This window comes from Eucyclogobius newberryi, unplaced genomic scaffold, assembly GCF_026437365.1.
Source record: "Eucyclogobius newberryi isolate DKJ021-1_F unplaced genomic scaffold, fEucNew1.0.hap1 SCAF_19, whole genome shotgun sequence".
NCBI lineage: Eukaryota > Metazoa > Chordata > Actinopteri > Gobiiformes > Gobiidae > Eucyclogobius > Eucyclogobius newberryi.
In genome coordinates, this window is record NW_027315823.1 from 27,408,191 (window position 1) to 27,429,197 (window position 21,007).

The 21,007-nt window shown below is 39.2% G+C and overlaps 2 protein-coding genes across 3 annotated transcripts; one reads left to right on the top strand and one right to left on the bottom strand.

Moving 5' to 3' along the window:
* The first annotated feature begins 1,570 nt into the window (after nucleotides 1-1,570).
* ergic3 (ERGIC and golgi 3) lies at nucleotides 1,571-19,888 on the top strand. 2 transcript variants are annotated; one of them, XM_072452536.1, is made up of 14 exons: nucleotides 1,571-1,715; nucleotides 3,298-3,368; nucleotides 4,240-4,327; nucleotides 4,545-4,664; nucleotides 5,584-5,680; nucleotides 7,103-7,268; nucleotides 9,631-9,688; nucleotides 11,012-11,026; nucleotides 11,572-11,603; nucleotides 13,292-13,388; nucleotides 18,259-18,323; nucleotides 18,448-18,584; nucleotides 18,727-18,782; nucleotides 19,575-19,888. In XM_072452536.1, the coding sequence occupies exons 1-14, from the start codon at nucleotides 1,628-1,630 to the stop codon at nucleotides 19,652-19,654; spliced, it is 1,170 nt and encodes a 389-aa protein (XP_072308637.1). In that variant the 5' UTR covers nucleotides 1,571-1,627; the 3' UTR covers nucleotides 19,655-19,888. The 2 variants fall into 2 exon arrangements, with proteins under 2 accessions (XP_072308637.1, XP_072308638.1); XM_072452537.1 differs by lacking the exon at nucleotides 11,012-11,026.
* romo1 (reactive oxygen species modulator 1) lies at nucleotides 13,434-16,442 on the bottom strand. The gene is made up of 3 exons (XM_072452538.1): nucleotides 16,313-16,442; nucleotides 15,133-15,266; nucleotides 13,434-13,692 (listed from the first exon to the last, which is right to left on the bottom strand). The coding sequence occupies exons 2-3, from the start codon at nucleotides 15,264-15,266 to the stop codon at nucleotides 13,584-13,586; spliced, it is 243 nt and encodes an 80-aa protein (XP_072308639.1). The 5' UTR covers nucleotides 16,313-16,442; the 3' UTR covers nucleotides 13,434-13,583.
* Nucleotides 19,889-21,007: the final 1,119 nt, after the last annotated feature.

A 21,007-nucleotide genomic window follows, 5' to 3' on the forward strand; every position in this document is an offset into this window, starting at 1 on the left:
TCAGCTATGATCCGACCTGCTCGGCCCAGAGCCCTGGAGACGTACAGGTCCTGCAGAGATAGAAGTCTGCAGCCGATCACCTCAGCAGAGCTCAACATGCGCTGTAGTCTCTGTTTGTCCCTGTGGCTGTGGCTCCAGCATACCACACAATGATGGAGGAGGTGAGGATGGATTTAATGATGACCGTGTAGAACTGAATCACTGGCAGCTTGGCTTTCCTCATCTGCCGCAGGAAGTACATCCTCTGCTGGGCCTTCTTGAGGAGAGAGCTGATGATGGGCTGATTGAGACCCTGGGTGATGGTGGTGCAGAGAAAGCAGAAGGAGTCAATGGTAGTGATGAGGGTGTCGGTCATAGTGAGGGGGGGCTGTTAACGCAGCAGATATGACAGGAGTAGAGAGAGGTGGAAGATGTTGACAAAAATATTTGTTTTACACACTATACTGTAAATTTCAACACAAAATAATAGTACTTTCTTTATGTCATCATGTGGTCTTATACTCGTTCTTCGATATATCTCAAGTTCATTCTGAAACCGAAAAGAGAAAATTATATCTTTTTCAGTATTATTCAAACGAGTGTCAAATTTTGATCCTAGTTTTAATATCGATTAGAATCAGATTTGATAGTTTTGACAATGCTATTTGAAAGTTTACAACATATATTCAGGGCATTTGGTGGCCATAAAAAAGAGTTGACATGTTGAAATGACAAAAAGTGTAATTCCATATGGACATAAGAATGGAATACTGTACTGTAATAAAATAAAGACTTGAGGTGCAATCCAAATTCAAAGCAAATTATTAGAAATGAGGGGCGGTTTGGAGAGAAAAAGTGACACATATTAATCATCAAATGAGTGTGACTTAACGCGCGCTTCGCCATATTAATTGCTTGACGTATTTGGTTTATATATTTTTGCACTGTTTCTAAGTGAATATGAGGCGGATTCTTGAGTGATTTGCTGCTTGGGCTTCGAAGAACGGACCCGTGGGTCCCAACTGTGCTTGACCAGCCTGTGTGTGTCAAACTGACTCTTTGGGGCCTGCGTCCTTGTGAGAGAGGGGGACACTCTCCAATCCAAATTAGGAATGATAAAGAACTATAGACAATTGGTCCTGTTTGAAATCGGCCAAGCTTCTTTCTCTCCTTTTCTCTCCACCCACAAAACACGAACTTCGAAGAGGTACAACTACAGTAGGTAGCGGTAATTTAACACTATGGATACCAACCGCCATAAAACACCATAGAAGAAGTCGAATAATTTGCCCTGTTTATTAATCACACAATAGTGCAGCCTGTCATATGTCTTTATCTTTTACTTTAAGTAAGTTATTTCAGCATGAATTATTACACCAAACCAAGTCATAAACAGAAAAACATGCACTCATAGGCACAAACAATGCTGAATCTACTGCGTTTCGGGCGTTTATTGTTCTTTCTACATTATATTTTATGTCAAACGGATCCGCGGAATCAACCTACAGGGTCTTCACGCGGCCGAAAGTGATTGGTCCAGCCGTGGGTGCGTGCGTGCTGCGTGTCCCGGAAGCAGAACGTTGGACGAGCAGGCTGTCATCTGTCGGCAACTTCGCTCTCTAGCAGGGGTTTTTGTTTTCGGGTTAAAATGGACACCTTGAACAAACTGAAACAATTCGACGCGTATCCCAAAACTCTGGAGGATTTCCGAGTGAAGACATGGGGAGGAGTGACCGGTGAGTTTGAGGATTTGCCTTGGAAAAGCACTGCAAATACTGCTAGCATTTGAGGCTAACAACACGGCTAACTGATTCAATCCGGCTTTTTCTTACTAAAATGACCAAATTATCGAACGTTACTGAATTTGAAAGCTTTTGTGCGACATGGACATTAGAAAGTCAATTTACTTATGTAGTACAAGTAGAATAAGGATATTTTGAGCTGCAGCTAAAACAATAAATTGACACACTGTAATACATTCAGGTTTTATCAAATGAATTACTTCAAAATACATTTGTAACGAGTCGGAGAAGTATATATTAAACTTCATGAAAATTAGCAATCAATCTATAATTTCTAATGGGACTAATTGAAGGCAAATGCTGTTGAACTCCTTGTAACAGCAACAACCCTATAGTGTGTTAACAAAAAGTTCTTAATTATTTCTTACCTGGACAAACTTCAATCAAAACAGTGAATATGTTAAATTAATTGCCTACATTTCCCCTAACAAGCAAGAAAAGGAGAGCACCGAGACAAACCAAATTAGCAAAACATCCCAGACAATGTCAAAATATATCATAGGGTCTGAAAAAGTTGATGCATTAATTTATGTGAAATTAAGGCCCTTTTAAAATTCTTGATCACAATGTTGGGGGTTTAATTTTGTGTGTGTGTAAAGTTTCAAAACAAAAGTTCATACACAGTGCATGTTTTTTATTAGATATTTTTCACAGCCCTGACAATACAAATGGCAAAAAGGCCGGGAGTAACCAAAGTTTTTTTCCTTTCCTTTAGATGACCTAGTCTAGGTTTTTCTTTCCTGATTGAGTCAAATGTTCAATACAGTTATCACTTAAAGTTGCGTCGTACAAGTCTTTTAAAGGTATTACACATTACTTCAGCCCCCTGGCGTGTACCCTGATATAACTCAGAATATTGATACCGTATCACCAAATATTGCCGTAGTATATTTGTTGGTCGACGTATAAGGAGCATGTTTGCACTCTTTAGCGTATCTGCCATCTCCAGCACATTCCAACATTTAGTTTTGGCCGACCTGCAAGAGTGCACTTAAAGCACCAGGCAGAAGATTAGCTAGTACCCCAAACGTTAGCGTGATCACAAATACATTTACGGCCGTTCTGTTTTTATACACATAAAGCTTTATTTGAATACTTTAGTGCAAGAAGGGCACTGCACCAATGAAATTTCCCCATGTGGGACAATAAAGGATTATCTTATCTTATCTTATAATGGGACAACATTGTTCTCTTTTATACTTGTAATACATTTAAAATTGCATGGTTTGGATGAAGAAGAAAAAAATATCTTAATCAGACTGGACAATATACCGGCAGAACTTACCACCCATCAGTTTCTCCTAATTCTACATGATACATGGTCAATCTCTAATAACATTATATCGATATTTTAGCACACCTCTGTATATTATATATTCAAAGTACATTAATATAGATAAAGGGGTCAATGTATAGCAGAGTTGCAAAATGAACAAAATTTAGTTTTCTTTATATATTTTTTATTTCCCTGTGAGTCATTATCCCTTACAGTCTAACCCGCTTGTGCTTTCCACAGTGACTCTGATCAGTGGCGTGATCATGTTGATTCTGTTCATCTCGGAGCTGCAGTATTATCTCACTAAAGAGGTGAGTCCACGCCGTTTGGGAGAAACGCAACAGTTATTGAACAGATCTGTGGTAAAGACAAATTTACAACTTCAACATTTTAGATGAATAAATGCAAACTTCTCAACCACAGCAGAGACATTTGAACTCTGTTGTATCCTTATAATATCTGAATATATTTGCAGTATAATGAAGATAACGCAAGCTGCAGAATTCCATGCTTTTCAGAGCATGGTTGTAGGCCTAAACTACCGAGTGAGCAAGTCTTTTCCTTATAAGATTGGATACTTGGTTTTAGGCAAATAGGATAATATCCCTTAGTTATTTTGTAATTGACTATTCAAATGAAAATGCAGCCCTCCAAGATAAGGTACAAACAAGTGCGTGTCCTGTTGACCTGGTGGAACTGGTTTGATGAGCGTTTGAAACGTTGGCCCTTGTTAAGTCTTTTTGTTTTGTTTTTTGTTGCTTTGAGAGCCAAGAGTCCTGAATCATATAAAACGACTGCATCCTAATATCTGTCAATAACCATCACATGTACGCAGACAACATGGTTGTTTGTTGAGGAGCACAGTTCCGTTGGGGTATTTCTAATTTTTCTGAAGTCATTTGATACGGTTCAAAGTGGCCACCTGCATGTCTCTGTGGAATGTTCCACAGTATGGCATTAATGACCGGTATATCTTACATTTATTCAATTACAGAAGTTTCATTGATCATAAAATGTGTATTCTTACTGTGAGCACTCTTCACCTGAAGGGAGTTTGATTGAGTTAATGCCATAGTGGAACATTTTCAACAGAACAGAACAGAACAGAAACGAGCAGGCAGCGTACTCTCCGCCAAGAACGTTCCACAGCGCAGCTTTAATGTCGGCGGGTCTCTTCCGTAGGTTCACCCAGAGCTGTATGTGGACACTTCTCGAGGAGATAAACTCAAGATCAACATAGATGTGTTGTTTCCTCACATGCCCTGCGCCTGTAAGTACCAACGTCACTTGAGATGTTTCACAAATTTACAATATAGTGTGTTAGATTTATGTATTCACTCCCAAAAAAAGTCACGTTTCAAGTGTCTAGTGATATTTTTCAAAGTGCCATTTACAGACTTATGAACTGTTTATAAGCCAGAAATAGCCGGAAATGTATGTAGCTCTGTATTTATGTGTGTTTATGTGCTGTCCATTCTCCTCCTCAGATCTCAGTATCGATGCGATGGACGTGGCCGGAGAACAACAGCTGGACGTGGAACACAATCTTTTCAAACAGCGACTCGACAAAGACCTGAAGGCAGTGACGGACGAGGCAGAAAAACATGGTACTACTAGTGATTAGATTGTAATTTTTAACTAAATGGAAGGCAGCGCTTTCATTAGTGTTCACCATATGGTCTTACAGTAGATCTGATCAAGCTTAAAGGGTGTGTGACAGGTTTTTACGATTTTCTAATTTTAACTTTATGTGGTGTATTTATACCTCTTTTACATATACATTATAGTTTTACACCAATCGACCAGATATTTTTGGAGAAAAGTAAAAAAATCTGTAGAAAAATGACAGGAAGTGACATCACACCAGGGACACGGTTTATGCACAATTTACACAAACGTTTTTGACCTTCACGTTAATTTCACAAAATAAAGGCGCTCTCATATATTTTTATTTGTCAAATAAAAAGAAAATTGGGACTTTAGATGAGTTTTTGCCCGGTGTTTGCTGGATAATTTCCTAGTATGATGTCATAATTTACAAACACGAAGTGACATTATAAACTTACAAAATTAGGTTCTCTGGGACAACATTTTTACATTTTTTGGCAAAGTTCAAAATAAAACTGCATTTTAGTCCAATGAGTTGTCCAACCTGTCATAGGCACTTTAAGATCAATCATAAGTCGGTCACAAGTTGCTATGTGCTATGTTGCTATATGTTATACCTCTATGCTTATTGATTATCTCGATAACAATAATCTGGTATTTTTTCAATCCAAGTGAGCTAAAATGTCTTTATTGACAGACTTGTGGTTGCCATGTTCATATTTAGGCCTGAAACGATCACTCAACTAATCGTCTATAAAAAATGATGATGGTAGTTTTTCGATAAGCGTTCCCTCGACTACGCAGACTCTGAAATCAAAGCTAAATGAAAGCTTGTACCAGCTAAGAAGTAGTTGTATCCACGACTGCCCCTCAGTAGATAGCGGTGTGCATATGTGTCGTCATTGTCGTTGTGTGCAGAGCTGGGAAAAGCGGATAACGGGGAAGTGTTTGACCCGAGTTCGTTGGACCCAAACCGATGCGAGAGCTGCTACGGAGCCGAGACCGAAGACCTGAAGTGAGTCACAGTTTGGGACTTTTACACCGGAACTGCAGGCTCTATCAACTCACCCTTCACTAACTGATATATGAACAATGTTTGGAGCCTCGGATATTTATCGTGGTTACGTTTATGGGATCATAACTAAATACAAAATAGTTTTATTGTGCTGTATGTTTGTTGCTGCTTGTGTTTTATTCACAAAATGGTTCAGATGGAAAAGGGTTTAGCGGGACTATCCTTAAATTTAGACCAACTCTGTCATGTCAACAGGGACGCAACGATATTGGATATACTGCTAGTATAGTATGAACTCTTTATAAACTCTAGAATGGCTCTTGGCTTTATATGTCATGAAATGAAGGCGTTTTGCAATCTTTTTCATCTTAAACTTTGCACTCGGAAGACATTTATTTGTAATGTAAGATCATTTCAGATCTAAAAGAAAAGAGGATGGAGTTGTCGTGTGTGTTGTGTGTTAAGACATAAAATGTTAGCAATCGCTTCATAACAGAACTTTGATTTTGTAAATGCAATGCAACTGATGGCCTGTGAACAAAACACGGGGTTAAGTACAGACATGACAGTAGACACATGGCATTCACACGCCGGGCTTTAACAGATGAGCTCCAGTTTAGAGAAGAAATTACTATTTTTTGTATGATTTAAATGATAGGTCCAAATATTTATTCTAAATTTTCTGACTCCGAGTGATGCTTCATAGCATCTTTGGTTCTTTGGTCTGTGACTTGTGATGGCGCGTTGCTCTCTGCAGGAGGGCCATAAAAATGACAAATGTTCATCAGGCGTCACATTTAAGGAAGGAAATGAGTTTCTGACTAGTCGTGGCACACTGGTCTCTGACCAGACCATCTCCCAGGGTCAACGGGAGTTCAGATGAGGGTCTGAGTGTTGAGTGAGGACATTCTTCCAATAAAGTGTTGAGAGTGAACCGGCTCCGCCTGGGCTTAGTGACCTGGTTGGATGAAGTAGCCACAGCCATTCAGAGTTACTCCAGGAGAAAAACATGGGACGAATAGCAAATAAAGCCTATTTGGATTTGTCTTTGTTAACTCCCGTGCTGTTAGAGCTGTGGACTTCAGTGCATGACCGCACCATAAACACTGTGAGAAAATTGCGTTCCCTCGCAAACTTATATTTAGAAAAATATAATCTCACTGTGTCCCCTGGGGACGCCTTACTTTTTGGTTTGCCAGAAACAAGACAATTAAAGGTTTCATCTTGAAACAGAAAAGTTCTATATTTTTACATAGCTCGTTCAGCTTCACTCTTGGACTCTGCAGACGGATTGAAGACGTGACGCTGTGGTGTAAATGTATCTTTTTACTTCTCGTTCTAATCTTATTTCTAGACTTGGAGATATGAACACCATTCCTTATTGATGTTTAACATTTGAACTGGTAAATGGTTTGTCCTTAGATGCTGTAACACGTGCGATGATGTGCGGGAGGCCTACAGGAGACGAGGATGGGCCTTTAAGAATGCAGACACCATTGAACAGTGCAAACGAGAGGGCTTCAGTCAGAAGATGCAGGAACAGAAGAACGAGGGCTGTCAGGTCTACGGGTTCCTTGAGGTTAACAAGGTACCAAGGCTTTTTATGAATCTTCCCGTCAATCCTCAACCCTCCCCTCTTCCTCTGTTCCCACAACACTTGCTGTAACTACATGTCCTGATCACTCGGGCCAGCGTTGGGGGTTGCTTTTTGCTTTCTTGTTTTGTCTCTTGCTTTTGCAGCATTAGCTTTAGCTCAGTGTTTCCACTACATATGTGACATTTGTGTTGGCGGCCTGTATGCCTGAACGCTAAGGTAAAACGCCCCCCTCTGGAGTTTGGATGTGTTAATAAACTGTGAATAAGTTAATGTGCAGGTGGGTGGTAACAGGTTAACCTGTTACCACCTACCTGCTCGCCGGCGAGCATTTTCCATATCTCAAATATTCTCTTACATCATCACTTTTATTTCCGTGGTCAATACAAGCAAGCCATACATCATTTTAAAGATTATTTTCTCAACAAAACGAATATGTCATTGATTTACGTTGAATAATATGCCCCAAGAAGCAATTGCCAATAGTTTGTGAGAAAGTCTCAACTTTTACAAACGCATATCCTACCTGTTTGCTGTTTATGACGGACGAAACGGCTTTAATTCTGTACATCCTTGTGCTCAGTCTGTCCGTAAGGAACCATTGAAAAACAATATCCACTTGTATTTTTCCTGAAGTTATCCGATTTCGAGATATTGTCAAGTAAACAAAGTTTTCTTCGTTGACGATAGTCAGAGAATGCGCTTGTCCAGCGCATTTCTCCGTTCATAACAAATGACCTGTTTGACTTATAAGATGGTGTTTGGCATCGATCTCTTCCTCAGACTGTTAGCTACAGAATAAGACCATCCACCAATTATTCTGTCACCGGGTTTGTTCTAAAATGCGCCGGTTCCAGTTAGCCACATAGCTAACGTCAGCAGTGACTTAGCGGACTTTGATTGACATATTATTCTAGCCAATAAAAATAGCTTTCGAAAGAGGGGCTGGACATAGAATTTATCCACACCGAATCCTCTGTAATTCTCCTGCGTAAGGCTATAAAGAGGAGGAGAGGAGAGGAGAGGAGAAGAGGGGACTAGAATTTGTGCATAACGTTTTCTGATTTTATTAGCCTTTTGAACGCGCATTTTGTTACATAATGTATATTATTATATCAATACAAAAATAGAATAAAAATATTATAATTTTCTTTTCTTCACCTTTTTTATATGGGAAATTCATGGGTAAACTCATATTTACACATTTTCACATACATTGTTTTTAGCAGTTATAATGGGTATTAGTCGCCTACAAAACATCAAAATGTATGTTTTATGATCATAGAGGAGCTAAAATTGTAATAAAACAGTTTGGCACAGTTGGCACATATTTGGATCACTTGTTCCGAATATACTTTTTGATACAAAAAGGTCAACAGCACCAAAATGCCTGTTCCCAGAGATCTGAAACTTTACACAGTTGCTGTCAACAAGATAAACATCATGTACAGTGAACAGCATATGCACACAATGAAGTATGTCTTGCTCAGGACCATTACAAATTGACAATATTCAGGTGAGACTAAAAAAAAGGATGTTTTGTTTATGTTTGGGCCTCTGTAGTGTAAGTTCTGAAGCCCTGACAGTGTTCATGTGCACATCTGCAGAAACTAGAAGGCCTAAGCTTTCTAATGATGCATCACACTTGCATGTGGGCTTTAAGATCCTCTTTTAATAAGCAATGCCATCTTGTGGAATATAAAATCACAGCCTACAAGATAAACTACTAACATATATACATTGCCCCGATGCTAACAACTCCAAGGGGGGGGGCAATATTGACATTGTCCCTAATGTGCAAAACTACAGCTTTTGTTGCAAACAACTTTAAAAAGACTGAATTGTGGACTGAGTAGAGATTGACGCCCGCCAACCTAGATATCACTTTTGGGCAAAATTAGACCGGGCTTTTGACCGCAGCGGCCAATCAGATGCCCACTTTCATCGGAATTAGATCACGGACACCGCTCGGCCAATGAGAAGTGAGAAGACTGCGAAGTGGCATGTCTGTCAAACGAAACTTAAGAGATGAAAATGCCCCAAATTTGGCCAAATTTGGCCAAATTACTAGTTAAATCTTTTTTTTTTTTTTTTTTTTTGAGTAATTTAGATACAGGGGCACGGCGGGCCCCCTCCTAATTCAAACTGCGGGCCCGCCGGAGATTTGACTGCTTACGGGCCCCGGGCCCCGTCTATTTCGCGGCCTGACAGGGACTGTGCTGCCACTGTACTGTTGATAATCCCCATAGCAACAACATAGCAGCTGGTTACATCTCCTCAATTATAAATATAAATAGTGATGTAATACACATTTGGGCAGGTAATCAAACTGTATATTAAAACTGCGGTTTTACAGGTGGCTGGAAATTTCCACTTTGCCCCAGGGAAGAGTTTCCAGCAGTCACATGTTCACGGTAAGTCAGTGTACACTTCACACACACATATACATATATACATATACACGTATATGTATATATATTATACACACATATATGATATGTTGGCTACTGTTCAGGGTGTACCCCGCCTAAGGCCCAAAGTCACTGTTAAAGGCTCCAGTCACCCGCGGTATAAAATGAATGAATGAATATATATGATATATTTACACATATATGTGTATATATATGTGTATATATATATGTGTGTATATATATATATGTGTGTGTGTGTATATATATATATATGTGTGTGTGTATATATATATATATATATATATATATATATATAATTATACGTGTATATATATGTAATTATACGTGTATATATATGTATGTACATGACAATATAAATATATAAATCACATCTTTTTTAAATCTTTTATTTTGATTAATAAATACTATCACTCGCGCTTGCATTTTCATCCCTTTTTATTTAGTACATTTGTTGTTGTTTTATGGCGGTTGGCATCCGAGTGTTGATGTACTCAGATTTAGTACATTTAAATTGTTTTTCTTTAATGCATGCCTTGTTTGATATATTTTGCTTTACTGTTGTTCATTGCTTTATGTTGAACTGAATCACTAAAGCACGTTCCGTGCCTGTGAACTTTGTTTACTGACTTTGGCAATAAACTTTTTCTAATTCTATTAATAATTTTTTTGTTGGGCTTTGCTCTCTGTATCACCCCGGTCACTCTTTTTGTATCCGTGGTTACTTTTTTAATATAACCTAATTTGTAAAAAATAAATAAAGTATCACTTACAATTAGATTTATTGGTTGCAATATTATTGGCGTGATAATATTTTAAAACAGCAGAACGTGTGAGCGTACGTGTGCTGCTGACTGTAGGCCATTTATGGTTAAGACTTAGTGTTGTAAATGCCAAAACGTAAGAAGGCCTTAAAGGACACATATATTAGCTAAACTGAGGCTTGTTATAACGCTGTAATTTCCTCTGCTGGCGTGGGAAAGTAGTGTGGTTTTAGTTCTAAAACATGAAACGCCAAAGCAGAAGTACTCGAGGGCTTGTTTAAATGTCAATAACAATACAGGTAATGCATCATATTTGTCCTTTAAATGTTATAAATGAGGCCCAATATTTTTTAGGGTTAAAATATAACTATTTTGGCTGTTCAGTTCCTTCAGTAATGTCAGTGACTGTGATATTTTTTTTCCAGCAGAAACAAGAGACAAGACTCACTTGTGCTAATGTGGCTTTTGGGGGCTCTTTAAGTCTATTCTAAGTGTTTGTTGTTGCTGGTTTGATTAAAGTGGCTCTTCTCTCTCCTTTCTGCAGTGCACGCTGTGGAAAGTAAGTCCTTTTCTTTGAAGATTTTGGTCCAGTTTTTTGTTTTTAAGTTTGTATTTACTAAAACTTACCTAAACTTCAGAACTTTGTTTGCTGTTCAAGTAGTAGGCCAGTCAAATGACTTGTTTTATTTATCATTATCACAACCATTTTTGTGCAGCGTGTCATTCAACCACACATTCCTATTTTCTCTCCTCTCGGATCGAATGTATTTATTGCTTTGCCTTTTCTAATCTGCATGGTTCCTCTGTCTCATTGTCTCATACCCCATTTCAGAAGCATTTGTGTTTGTCTGATTAGTAAATCCATCAGTTAGTTTAGCACAAACTCGACAGACAAGCGGCAGCGACTTGAACTTGTTATAAAAGGCTATAAAAGGTCAGGCTTTACCGCCCGTTAAACTCATAGCTTGCCTGAAATAGATTATGTAAATGAGGCGAGCCCATCCAGTCCTGTCGATAATAATCCAGAAGAGTAGTTTCTGTTCACTTTGTATGTCTCTCTTTAGCAAAACAATAAATGGGTGTAATTTTCTTTGTCTCCTGCAGTTCACGACCTACAGAGCTTCGGCCTAGACAACGTAAGTACAGCTGAATGATCCTGAACATCACCTTTGCAGTAACATTTGACTTTACTGATATCACCTGATACCTTTTGGACTAGCGCTATGGCCACGCCCCTTTTGGGTAAGAGGCTGGAGATGCAACTTGTTAAAATGTAATCATCAACCAACAAAAGTATTGATACTGGCGACACAGCAGCCTCGGATGGAGAAGTTGGTTGATATATTAATTCAATCCCGACATCCGATCGGGAATGTTATAAGAAGAAACTGTGAGAAATGCGGGTCGAGGGATGTCCGTTTAGCTTACCAGAATCCCTTTGGCAAAATGACCCGACACGGTGCCTGGAGGTGTCGTATCCCGACGTCTACAACTATCTAATTCAATCTGCAGGTCATTTGTTTGACACTAAACACCTCCGTCCCTCGGGATTTAATTAAAATATTCACCAACCTCTTCGCCCTTGGATACTATTTTGCCACTATCAATATTTATTAGTATTTGGGGGCAAAACGATAACCCAAAAGTATGCATATGACCGGAGACATCTATGCAACAAAAATCATGATCTTCCGATTACTGGAGTTACAAGGAGATTACAAGGATAACATGGATAAATAGGCAAAAAAGAGCTAACCAATATGGCAAAGACAAAAATGAAAGAGAAAATGTTAAAGATTGAAATGAAAGAGTTCTTTAAATATCATTGTATTTTGTCTTCCAAATGTAACTGATTTGCTGCTGCGTGTCACCAAAAATCACGTCTAAGAACTGTATAATCTGATCGTCACTGGTCACGTATAAATGTACCCTGAGCTCAGGCATATCTGCAAAATATATGTGATCAAACGGTCCACTTAGACCTGGCGTCTCACTGGTCTGAAAATACTTTTCCTGTCGCAGTCGAACCACTTCAAGGGCTGTTTAGTCTCTGCAGCTACAGCACATGTGAATCTTTTCTGAGGACAAAACTGCTCCTCTACATATTCTGTGTAATTTATGGACCTTTTATATGGAGTTCACTGCACTTCTAGAGCTCTACAAGCCGGGACCCCCAAAATATCCATAGAACTGACTCGGGACCTCCTTTAACTCTTGACACACATGGGGAACATTTGTGTACATCTTGCATAGTTTTTTCCCCCCACAGTTGGAATATAATGGGTTATTTTACTGTTAGAAACATGAAAATCAGATGTTAATTTTAAACCAAACAAATTTTAAAATGGCACCTTTTGTTCTCCATTGGTGCCATAGGAGCCAAACATGACTTCCATTATGAACTCACTATTATAAACTCACTTTTTCAGCCTGCTGTAATAAGACATTATATAATGTGACATCAGGAAATACCATCTGAAACTGAGCATCTGTAATAATTTTAACATCTTCATTAGTTTGCCCCTATGGAAGTTATTGTGAAGATCTCCTGTTCTATTCTTGTGAATGAATTACTAAAATAAAACCATTCTGTAGTTAAACATATTTCTACTTGTAAATTATAGTATTGTATATCTCAGAAGTAAAGCCACTATTTACACTGTATATAAGACTTACTCTGCTGCTGTGCAACACACAATGCACCAAAATCTGTCTGTACATGGAAGGATCTAATAACATCAACTCAATCATCTAGACTTCATTTGAAAATATATTGCATATTTTGTGTCTCTGGCATCTGAAAATTGCGACTTTGTTTCTGCAGATAAACATGACCCACATGATCAAACATCTGTCGTTTGGGAAAGACTATCCAGGAATCGTCAACCCTTTGGATGATACAAACGTCGCAGCGCCACAAGGTGCAGTACAAATGCCTCAAAGATTCAAACTACAACCACAAACACTCACATTTCAGGATATTTATTGACAAAACTAAAAGGAAAGAAAGCAAACAGACTCCTTATTGTGGTTGTATCTGGAACAGTCTCATAGATTAGCAATGATTCCGTAAATAGAAATGGGTAAATCGGGGCTTGTTGGTTTCTGGATGGTCCTCAGCAGCGGATGCCCATTCCAATGGACATGAATGTCCCAAAAGTGCCTCCACTCTGCATCATGGTCTTCCCCACGCCGCCCATCAGCTCCCGGCCTCGCATCCCGATTCTGGAGAAAGAAACATTTACCAGTTATTTCATTTCAAGCACAGGATTATGAAGGAGTGCACCAACTCTACGTCAAAATTAGAAATACAAGATTTGGATTTAAACGTGGTAATCGACTAACCCTGACCATTGTGACCGTCGTATGATCGTTCTCTGGACTACACAAACTCAAAACCACCTTTTTATAACAAAGACCGCTGCATTAATAATTCAACATATCAAAAAATTGATGAATGAAAAATTAAGATTTTCATCATTAATACACTTTATTCATAAATATTCTATCTAGAAGCCTTCAATCTCCATATTTCAACCTTTATTTGGTTACTGGGAAAAATCCCATGCACTGTTTTTACTTTATTTACAGGTGGAGAGACAACGTTTTGGCAACTAGGCCTTGGTCAGACAAATGGGTGACTGAGGTCGGGACAGAGGTTTAAATAGGAGTGGACTCTTACGGACATTAAAGCAGATGTTCAGAAAACATAAAAGAGCAAACACGTAATATGTCATAAAAGGCATGTCAGTATCCAAAAAAGACACCTAATGATAAAATTAATTACAATCTACAGCTGTCAAAAATAGTGGCCAATAGAGTAAATGTATACATAGAGAGAATGTGAAAACCCTGTAAGCTTTATTCAAAAGTACATGTGTAGATTGTCTTTTTGATCAGAACAGTTACAAGAAAATGTCATTGTTTGGGTACTGACATGTCTTTATGATATTAGATGTTTGCTCTTTTATGATGTTTTCTGAACATGTGTTGTTGTTGTTTTATGGCGGTTGGCATCCGAGTGTTGCATTACCGCCAGACTTTATTCCTTAGACTGTGTCGTAGTCCTACAATTTCCCCATGTGGGACAATAAAGGAATATCTTATCTTATCTTAACAGTTCTTCTTCCAGTGCTTTGACTTCCAGTTCTTTGACAAAGCCCAAGAGGTCATGAGATGTCTTTGTTATCGTATCCTATAGTTGTTGTTGTTTTATGGCGGTTGGCATCCGAGTGCTTTGGTGTCTGTAAGAGGCCTCTCCCATTTAAACCTGTCACCCATTTTCCTGACCAAGGCTTAGTTGCCGAAACATTGCCTCTCCATTTGTAAAGAAAAACTAATCTTGCAAGTAAGCGTTACACACGCCTTTTCCAACACATCTGCTATAGAACTTGATGTGCGAAGCACCGTCTTCATATCAACCTTTATTTGGTTTAAAAAGTTTCGATGTACAATAAAAATAATCCTTTGATTTGTTGATTACAAAAATCCTTTCTTGCAGCACTAATCTAGACAAATATGCATTTGTTGGAAAGGCTGATCTGTTAAAGCTGGGAACATAAGATATGGTCATCTAATATGAATACAAGTGATTCAAAGAATCACTTGTTCTTTGAATCACTTGAACAAGTTCATTTTATGGTCGACACTTGGTGGTGTTTGTACCTGAGACAGGAGAACGTGCCGAACATGGCGCCCGCTGCCATCCCCACAGCAAAGCCCATCATGAAGCCCATCTTAACCCTGTCGAAACACGAGGGCTGCCCCATCTGTCCGTACGGCCCCACTGCCACTGGCATCTGTGTGGACAACAGGTTATAGTTCAACTTATCATTCAAAAGCTGCACACTATTTTACACATTTTATTTTCTCTCAATAGCTGCATTTAAGTCAATTATTTATTTATACTTGTAGTTTGCGTGGCAACACTGGGATTTGCTCATTCTCACAGTGGGTGAGATGTTTTGGGGCAGGTCAAGACCCACTTTGCTTAGCAATGCTAGATGCCTTTTTTATGAATTTAGAAAAGTAATGGGTAACTTCACTCTAAAATAATGCCATACACCAGACACGCCCCACAGCCTCTGGGACAGCACAGAATTTGCGCTTCACTGCTGTAAATACGCGTGTCAAGGAGAAGATGCACTCATGTCACTTCTCATCACAGTGGGTCGTCTTTGTCTTTGGTGTTTTATGGCGGCTGGTATCAAAGTGTTACATTACCGCCAGACTTTATTCTTTATTCCAGAGCTGACTCGATTAATTCTTTAGACTTTATTCTTTAATCGTCTCCACACTTGAAGGCTTTTCTGTTGCTCAAAACGTCCGTCACGCGTAATGCGCGCACATTTCTCTAAATAACTCGCGCGCCCCTTGATGGCTTTAATACCATGATAAATGGTAAACATTTAGTTTTTTCCAGCTGTATCAAAGTGGCCTTGGCTACAGCTGTCACGTGACTACACTTTGAACATCTTGTTTTCCAGCTGTTCAGTTTTTATTTCACACGTCACATTGTTGACTTACTGATCGATGCGTGCCGCGTTAGGTAACAAAAGTAGCCAAGCATTTGATCTTAAATTAGCCCACGTAAGAGAATATGTAATGGACTTTATTCTTAAATTGGCCTAACCAGCGACTTCACCTGCCGTTAAACGCATCAGGTGTAAATTAAGACAAACGGAGAAGAGTATTTGTATTGAATCAGGATAAAAATGTGTAGTTAGCTTAGCACGCTAACTAGCCGCTCCTTTGGCCTTGACATGGAAAACAGACAAACGTATCACCTTCAAATCAGACACGTCCTTCTAAAAACGGCTTGAATCTTGGTGCACATTTGACTTACCGTGAAGTGTAAGGTTTACTAAGCGTGTCCTGGCCGACTGGAGCGGAACACCGAGTTTTCAAAGCACGGTTGAGTTAAAACACCGTTTGGCAGCGCACCATAACACAGGAAGAGGAAAGTACAGCTCACTATGAACTGTCTGCAGCCGCCTTAACGTGCGCCCCCAAGTGGTTAAGGACGTGTATTACAGCCAACATTTGCGTGACACTTTGGACCAGTTTATCCCTCTCGCATAGAATAACTCCTCTGGAAATGATTTAAAATGTAAATTCTGTATATCTGGGGCTAGTGTTTATAATTACATTTGCCAGTCTTATTTGAGGGTTTCAGCGTCCTGTCGAATGCAGAAAAATATATTTCATATTCTCAAAGGACTTCCTGGTAAAATAAATGCTTGGAGAAATAATATTCAGTTTTAAATTGTTAATCAATTTGGCAACAGTCATACTTTCTTGTCATTTTCAAACCATTGGGCTGTTTGTGTAGTCTGCTGGCTGGAATAGTTTTTTTTTATCCCAGCGTTGAACTCTTGTTTTTAAACCCTCTCTAATGTATTTACATGAATATAAAGACAATATTCACAAAGTGTGATAAATTAACTTAATATTGTAAAACTTTTACATTTCAACAACAAAATGAAGAAATATTATTTTTTCTTGACTCTATCCAATAAAATCAAATGCATTTTTATTTGTACATGTATGTAAAATTGGTATTTTATAGAAAGATTAAAGCTGCACTATCTGGGTTGGGTTTAAAATACCTGCATTTAAATAAATACAAGATGGAGAGATAAGAGTTTAAAGCCATGCTGTGGAACATTCCAGGAAAAGCAATAATGTCTTCATGAAGACAAAAAATGACTGACTCCTCATCTGAAAAGTTACATTGTGCACCTTGTAAATAACGCATATTAAATAAATTTACATCAATAATAAACATTTTGTAGCAGGAAGGAATTGTAATATATATATCACGTTGTCGGTGTAATCCCTCATTCGTCCAGGCGTGTTCCATTGTAGAAAAAGCTTCAGTTGTAGTCATCTGGACTCAGTTTGAAAAAATAGACGTTTCGACTCTCATCCAAGTGTCATTGTCAATAAAAGAATTTAGGTCGAGAACTCCGATATTTATACTATTCTGTGGTAAGTCCCGCCCATTGGGAGGATCCTTCCTGAAGAGGAAAGAGTTGTTTGTTTCAACAGAAACTTACCCTCTTGGTATCTACCGAGCCTATTCAACCCTTTTAATGGGCTATTAGTCTCCCTGGCTCACCCACCCGGAGTACCTGATTAGCATCTACATGTCCTGGTACTGGTCCTCTAACTCTCCAGGGGTTCAGGATCCCATTGTAGACTACAGGAAGATTAAACCTTAGCCCTCCATTTCTGTTTAAAGAAGGTCTTTCTTTTTTAACAAAAATAGCTTCCTTGACTCCTCTTTCAAACCATCTTTTCTCCCTGCTTAAAACCTTCACCTCACCGTCTTCAAACGAGTGATTAGAGGCTTCAAGATGGAGATGCACGGCACTCTGAACTTGTATTTCTTCTGTGCTGATAGAGCCTCTTGTGTAGAGGCTGTTTAGTCTCATCTATGTAACGTTCTTTACAGCTTTCTTCACTGCATTGGATCGAATAAACTACATTGCTTTGTTTTTGAGTCGGCAACTTGTCCTTAGGGTGAACCAGTTTTTGTCTTAAAGTGTTTCCTGGTTTAAAATAAACAGGGACTTCGTGTTGTCTAAAAATTCTCTGCAGTTTTGCCGACAGGCCAGAGACATATATCACGTTCCTCATGAATTACAATAGTATCACAATTAGAAAAGGTTTAGCCATTGTCAATAAACAGAATTCACAAAGATAGGTTCTGGTTATCAGGTCTCTGCTGTTACAATTGTATATTTTCTTCTGCACATGAGTTTGATCATAGTTTATTTTCCTTTACAGCCTCAATGATGTACCAGTATTTTGTGAAAATAGTTCCCACAGTCTACGTCAAAACAGACGGAGAGGTGAGTCCTAAACCAGACTCTTTTCATTCTTTAAAATTCTCATCATCCCCAGACTTTTGACCATTTGTGAAATGAAACCTATTTCTATAGACTGAATTCTACTTTGCATTTGTGTTTGTTTCAGGTGGTAAAAACAAACCAGTTCTCGGTCACTCGTCATGAAAAAGTGGCAAACGGTCTGATCGGAGACCAGGGACTGCCAGGGGTCTTTGTTTTATACGAGCTGTCCCCAATGATGGTCAAGTTCACAGAGAAACACAGGTAAGACATGCCTCTGATTTTTGAAAATGTCCAGGGTGTACCCCGCCTAAGGCCCAAAGTCACTGGGATAGGCTCCAGTCAACATGACCCCAAACGGGAACAAATGATAGAAAATGAATGAATGTTTCTTGTTTGTGTCCAGATCGTTGACACATTTCCTAACAGGAGTTTGTGCCATCATTGGAGGAGTTTTCACAGGTTAGTCCTTTATATTTGTGTATACGTACTGTAGGGATTTAAAGAACCCGCTTTGCATGATTATTTTAACGGTTTGCAGCTGTCCAGGGTTATTCGTGAGTTTCAGAACATGTTCCAGTCATCCTGGCCAGAACAGGGTTTTGCTGTCACAATGATGCTAACAAGCTAGCACGTTAACAGCGCACCAGCCTCACTACCTGGTTTGCGGCTGATAAAAAAAAAAATGCTTTAGCTGCTTTTACGGTGTATCGGTACTAGAACCAAACAGATTTGACTTTATTACATGAAAAGACACGGGTACAGCCCCTTTTTAGCTGATCTTGGTGACAGTGGCATAGTGTTTGCCCACAACTGGAAGGTCACCGGTTTGGATCGAACTAGTGTGACTTCAATGCAGTTATTTAGCTGAAATAAGGGTAATTATAATAGTTTTAGCCTTTAATCACATAACTTGAAGGACCGTAACCTGGGTAATACCAGATTGATATCTGAGCTGTGTCGAGATTGGCTCCTGTTGATAAGCATTCCTCGGGAAGAGGATGAGTGGAGCCTTTCTGTGTGGAGTTTGCATGTTCTCCTCATGTCTGTGTAGGTTTTCTCCGGGTGCCTTGTTAGCAAGTGTATATAATATAAAAAAAATAATAATATAAAAAAAAAATATATATATATATATATATAATGTATACAGTGGTAATAGTAGTGGGTTATCTAACTACCTTCTTCTGTTCTTTAAATAGAGGCGTGTAAACTAAGACAAAGTATTCATGGGTAAATGTTGTGTCTCGTTCTCAGTCGCCGGTCTGATCGACTCTTTCATCTACCACTCGGCTCGTGCCATACAGAAGAAGATAGAGCTGGGCAAGGCCTCGTAACACACAACTGCTGCGGTGGAACGCCAACGAGACTAGACTTGTGTGGACAAGCTGTGGTGGACTCTCCGGAGGACAGAGTGGGACAGGAGTGAGTTTATTGTCCCAAAACACTGGACACTGCCTCCGACAGTCACATCCGCCCCATTCACTCACAACGTACCGTAAAGATGGGATTAAAGGAGTACTCCACACACAAGGGTTTACAAAATGGCAACAGCACAACACACATTCTAAAATAACTGCCAACAAGTTGCAGTTGTCGAAATGGAAAAGGAACTGTGTAATCCTCCAAACAAAGGTATAACGTGAGATCTCTGCCCTTTTGGGATTAAAAGTGGACTATAACTTTTCTAAGGGATTTGCCGCCTGCTTGTCTCCATGGTGACGTTATTATTTTGGCTGGAATGTTCCACAGTATGACATTAAAAGTCTCTATCGCATTAAATCAATTCCAGTGTTTTTTAAAGCTTTAAACCTGCATTCAAGTTGTGAACGTGCACGCCTCTCCACAGATCTGACCTTTTTCATGAAATCTCCATGGGTACAAGCAGCTGGAACCATCTGCCAGAAAAGTTACAACGTGCACCTTTTAAATCTACAGCTTGTTCCACTTCTGTGTGATACAACATTTACAGGCCCAGTTGATCTGGATATTAGTAAAATATTAAGTCGTTTTTTTAAATGTATATATATATTTCAGTATCCTGTGTGAACCCTGCGTTCAGCTAATTACCATCTGCTGCTTTCTCATTGGACCAGGGATTTCACAGGTTGGGTTCAAGTGTGTGTGGGGTTTTTGGCCAGTAGGGGTCAGCTGCAGTGCACTTTATAGTTTTTACTGTGTTCAGCTAATCAATAGCTGCTAATGTAGAAGCTGAACAAAAATATAAACGCAGCACTTTTGTTTGTACTCTTTCATCCTGCAGCCATTTTGGGCTCACACCACATATGAGGTGCGTTCTTGTCCAATGAGGGCCTGGCGGCCTCGAGCAGACCAATAGAGTTAAACCGTCGATGGGCTCTGATCGGATCTGAGCAGGTCGTGCTAATCCAGAATGACCCCCCAGATCCTCCAGATAAAGCAAAACTGAACATTTCAGAGAGGCCTTTTCCTGTGGCCAGCCTAAGGCACACCTGTGCAATATTCATGTGTCATCAGTATCTCGATATGCCACAACTGTGGCGTGGGATGGACTATTGGATGGAGAAATGGGTCTTTTGTGTTTGTAGAAAATGTTTTATATCTTTGAGTTCATGAAAAATTGGAGCAAAAACAAAAGTGCTATGTTTATATTTTTGTGCAGTGTAATTTTGACCATCTTAAAAACCTGAATTTGAAACCGTTTGCAGTGG

Bases quoted from the DNA above. Each gene is read 5' to 3' on its own strand.
- ergic3 (XM_072452536.1), top strand. From the start codon at position 1,628: ATGGACACCTTGAACAAACTGAAACAATTCGACGCGTATCCCAAAACT. The intron at 1,716-3,297 runs GTGAGTTTGAGG...TGCTTTCCACAG, and splicing joins GACATGGGGAGGAGTGACCG to TGACTCTGATCAGTGGCGTG. The intron at 18,585-18,726 runs GTAAGACATGCC...GTTTGTGTCCAG, and splicing joins AAGTTCACAGAGAAACACAG to ATCGTTGACACATTTCCTAA.
- romo1 (XM_072452538.1), bottom strand. From the start codon at position 15,266: ATGCCAGTGGCAGTGGGGCCGTACGGACAGATGGGGCAGCCCTCGTGT. The intron at 13,693-15,132 runs GTACAAACACCA...TTCTTTCTCCAG, and splicing joins GGCACGTTCTCCTGTCTCAG to AATCGGGATGCGAGGCCGGG.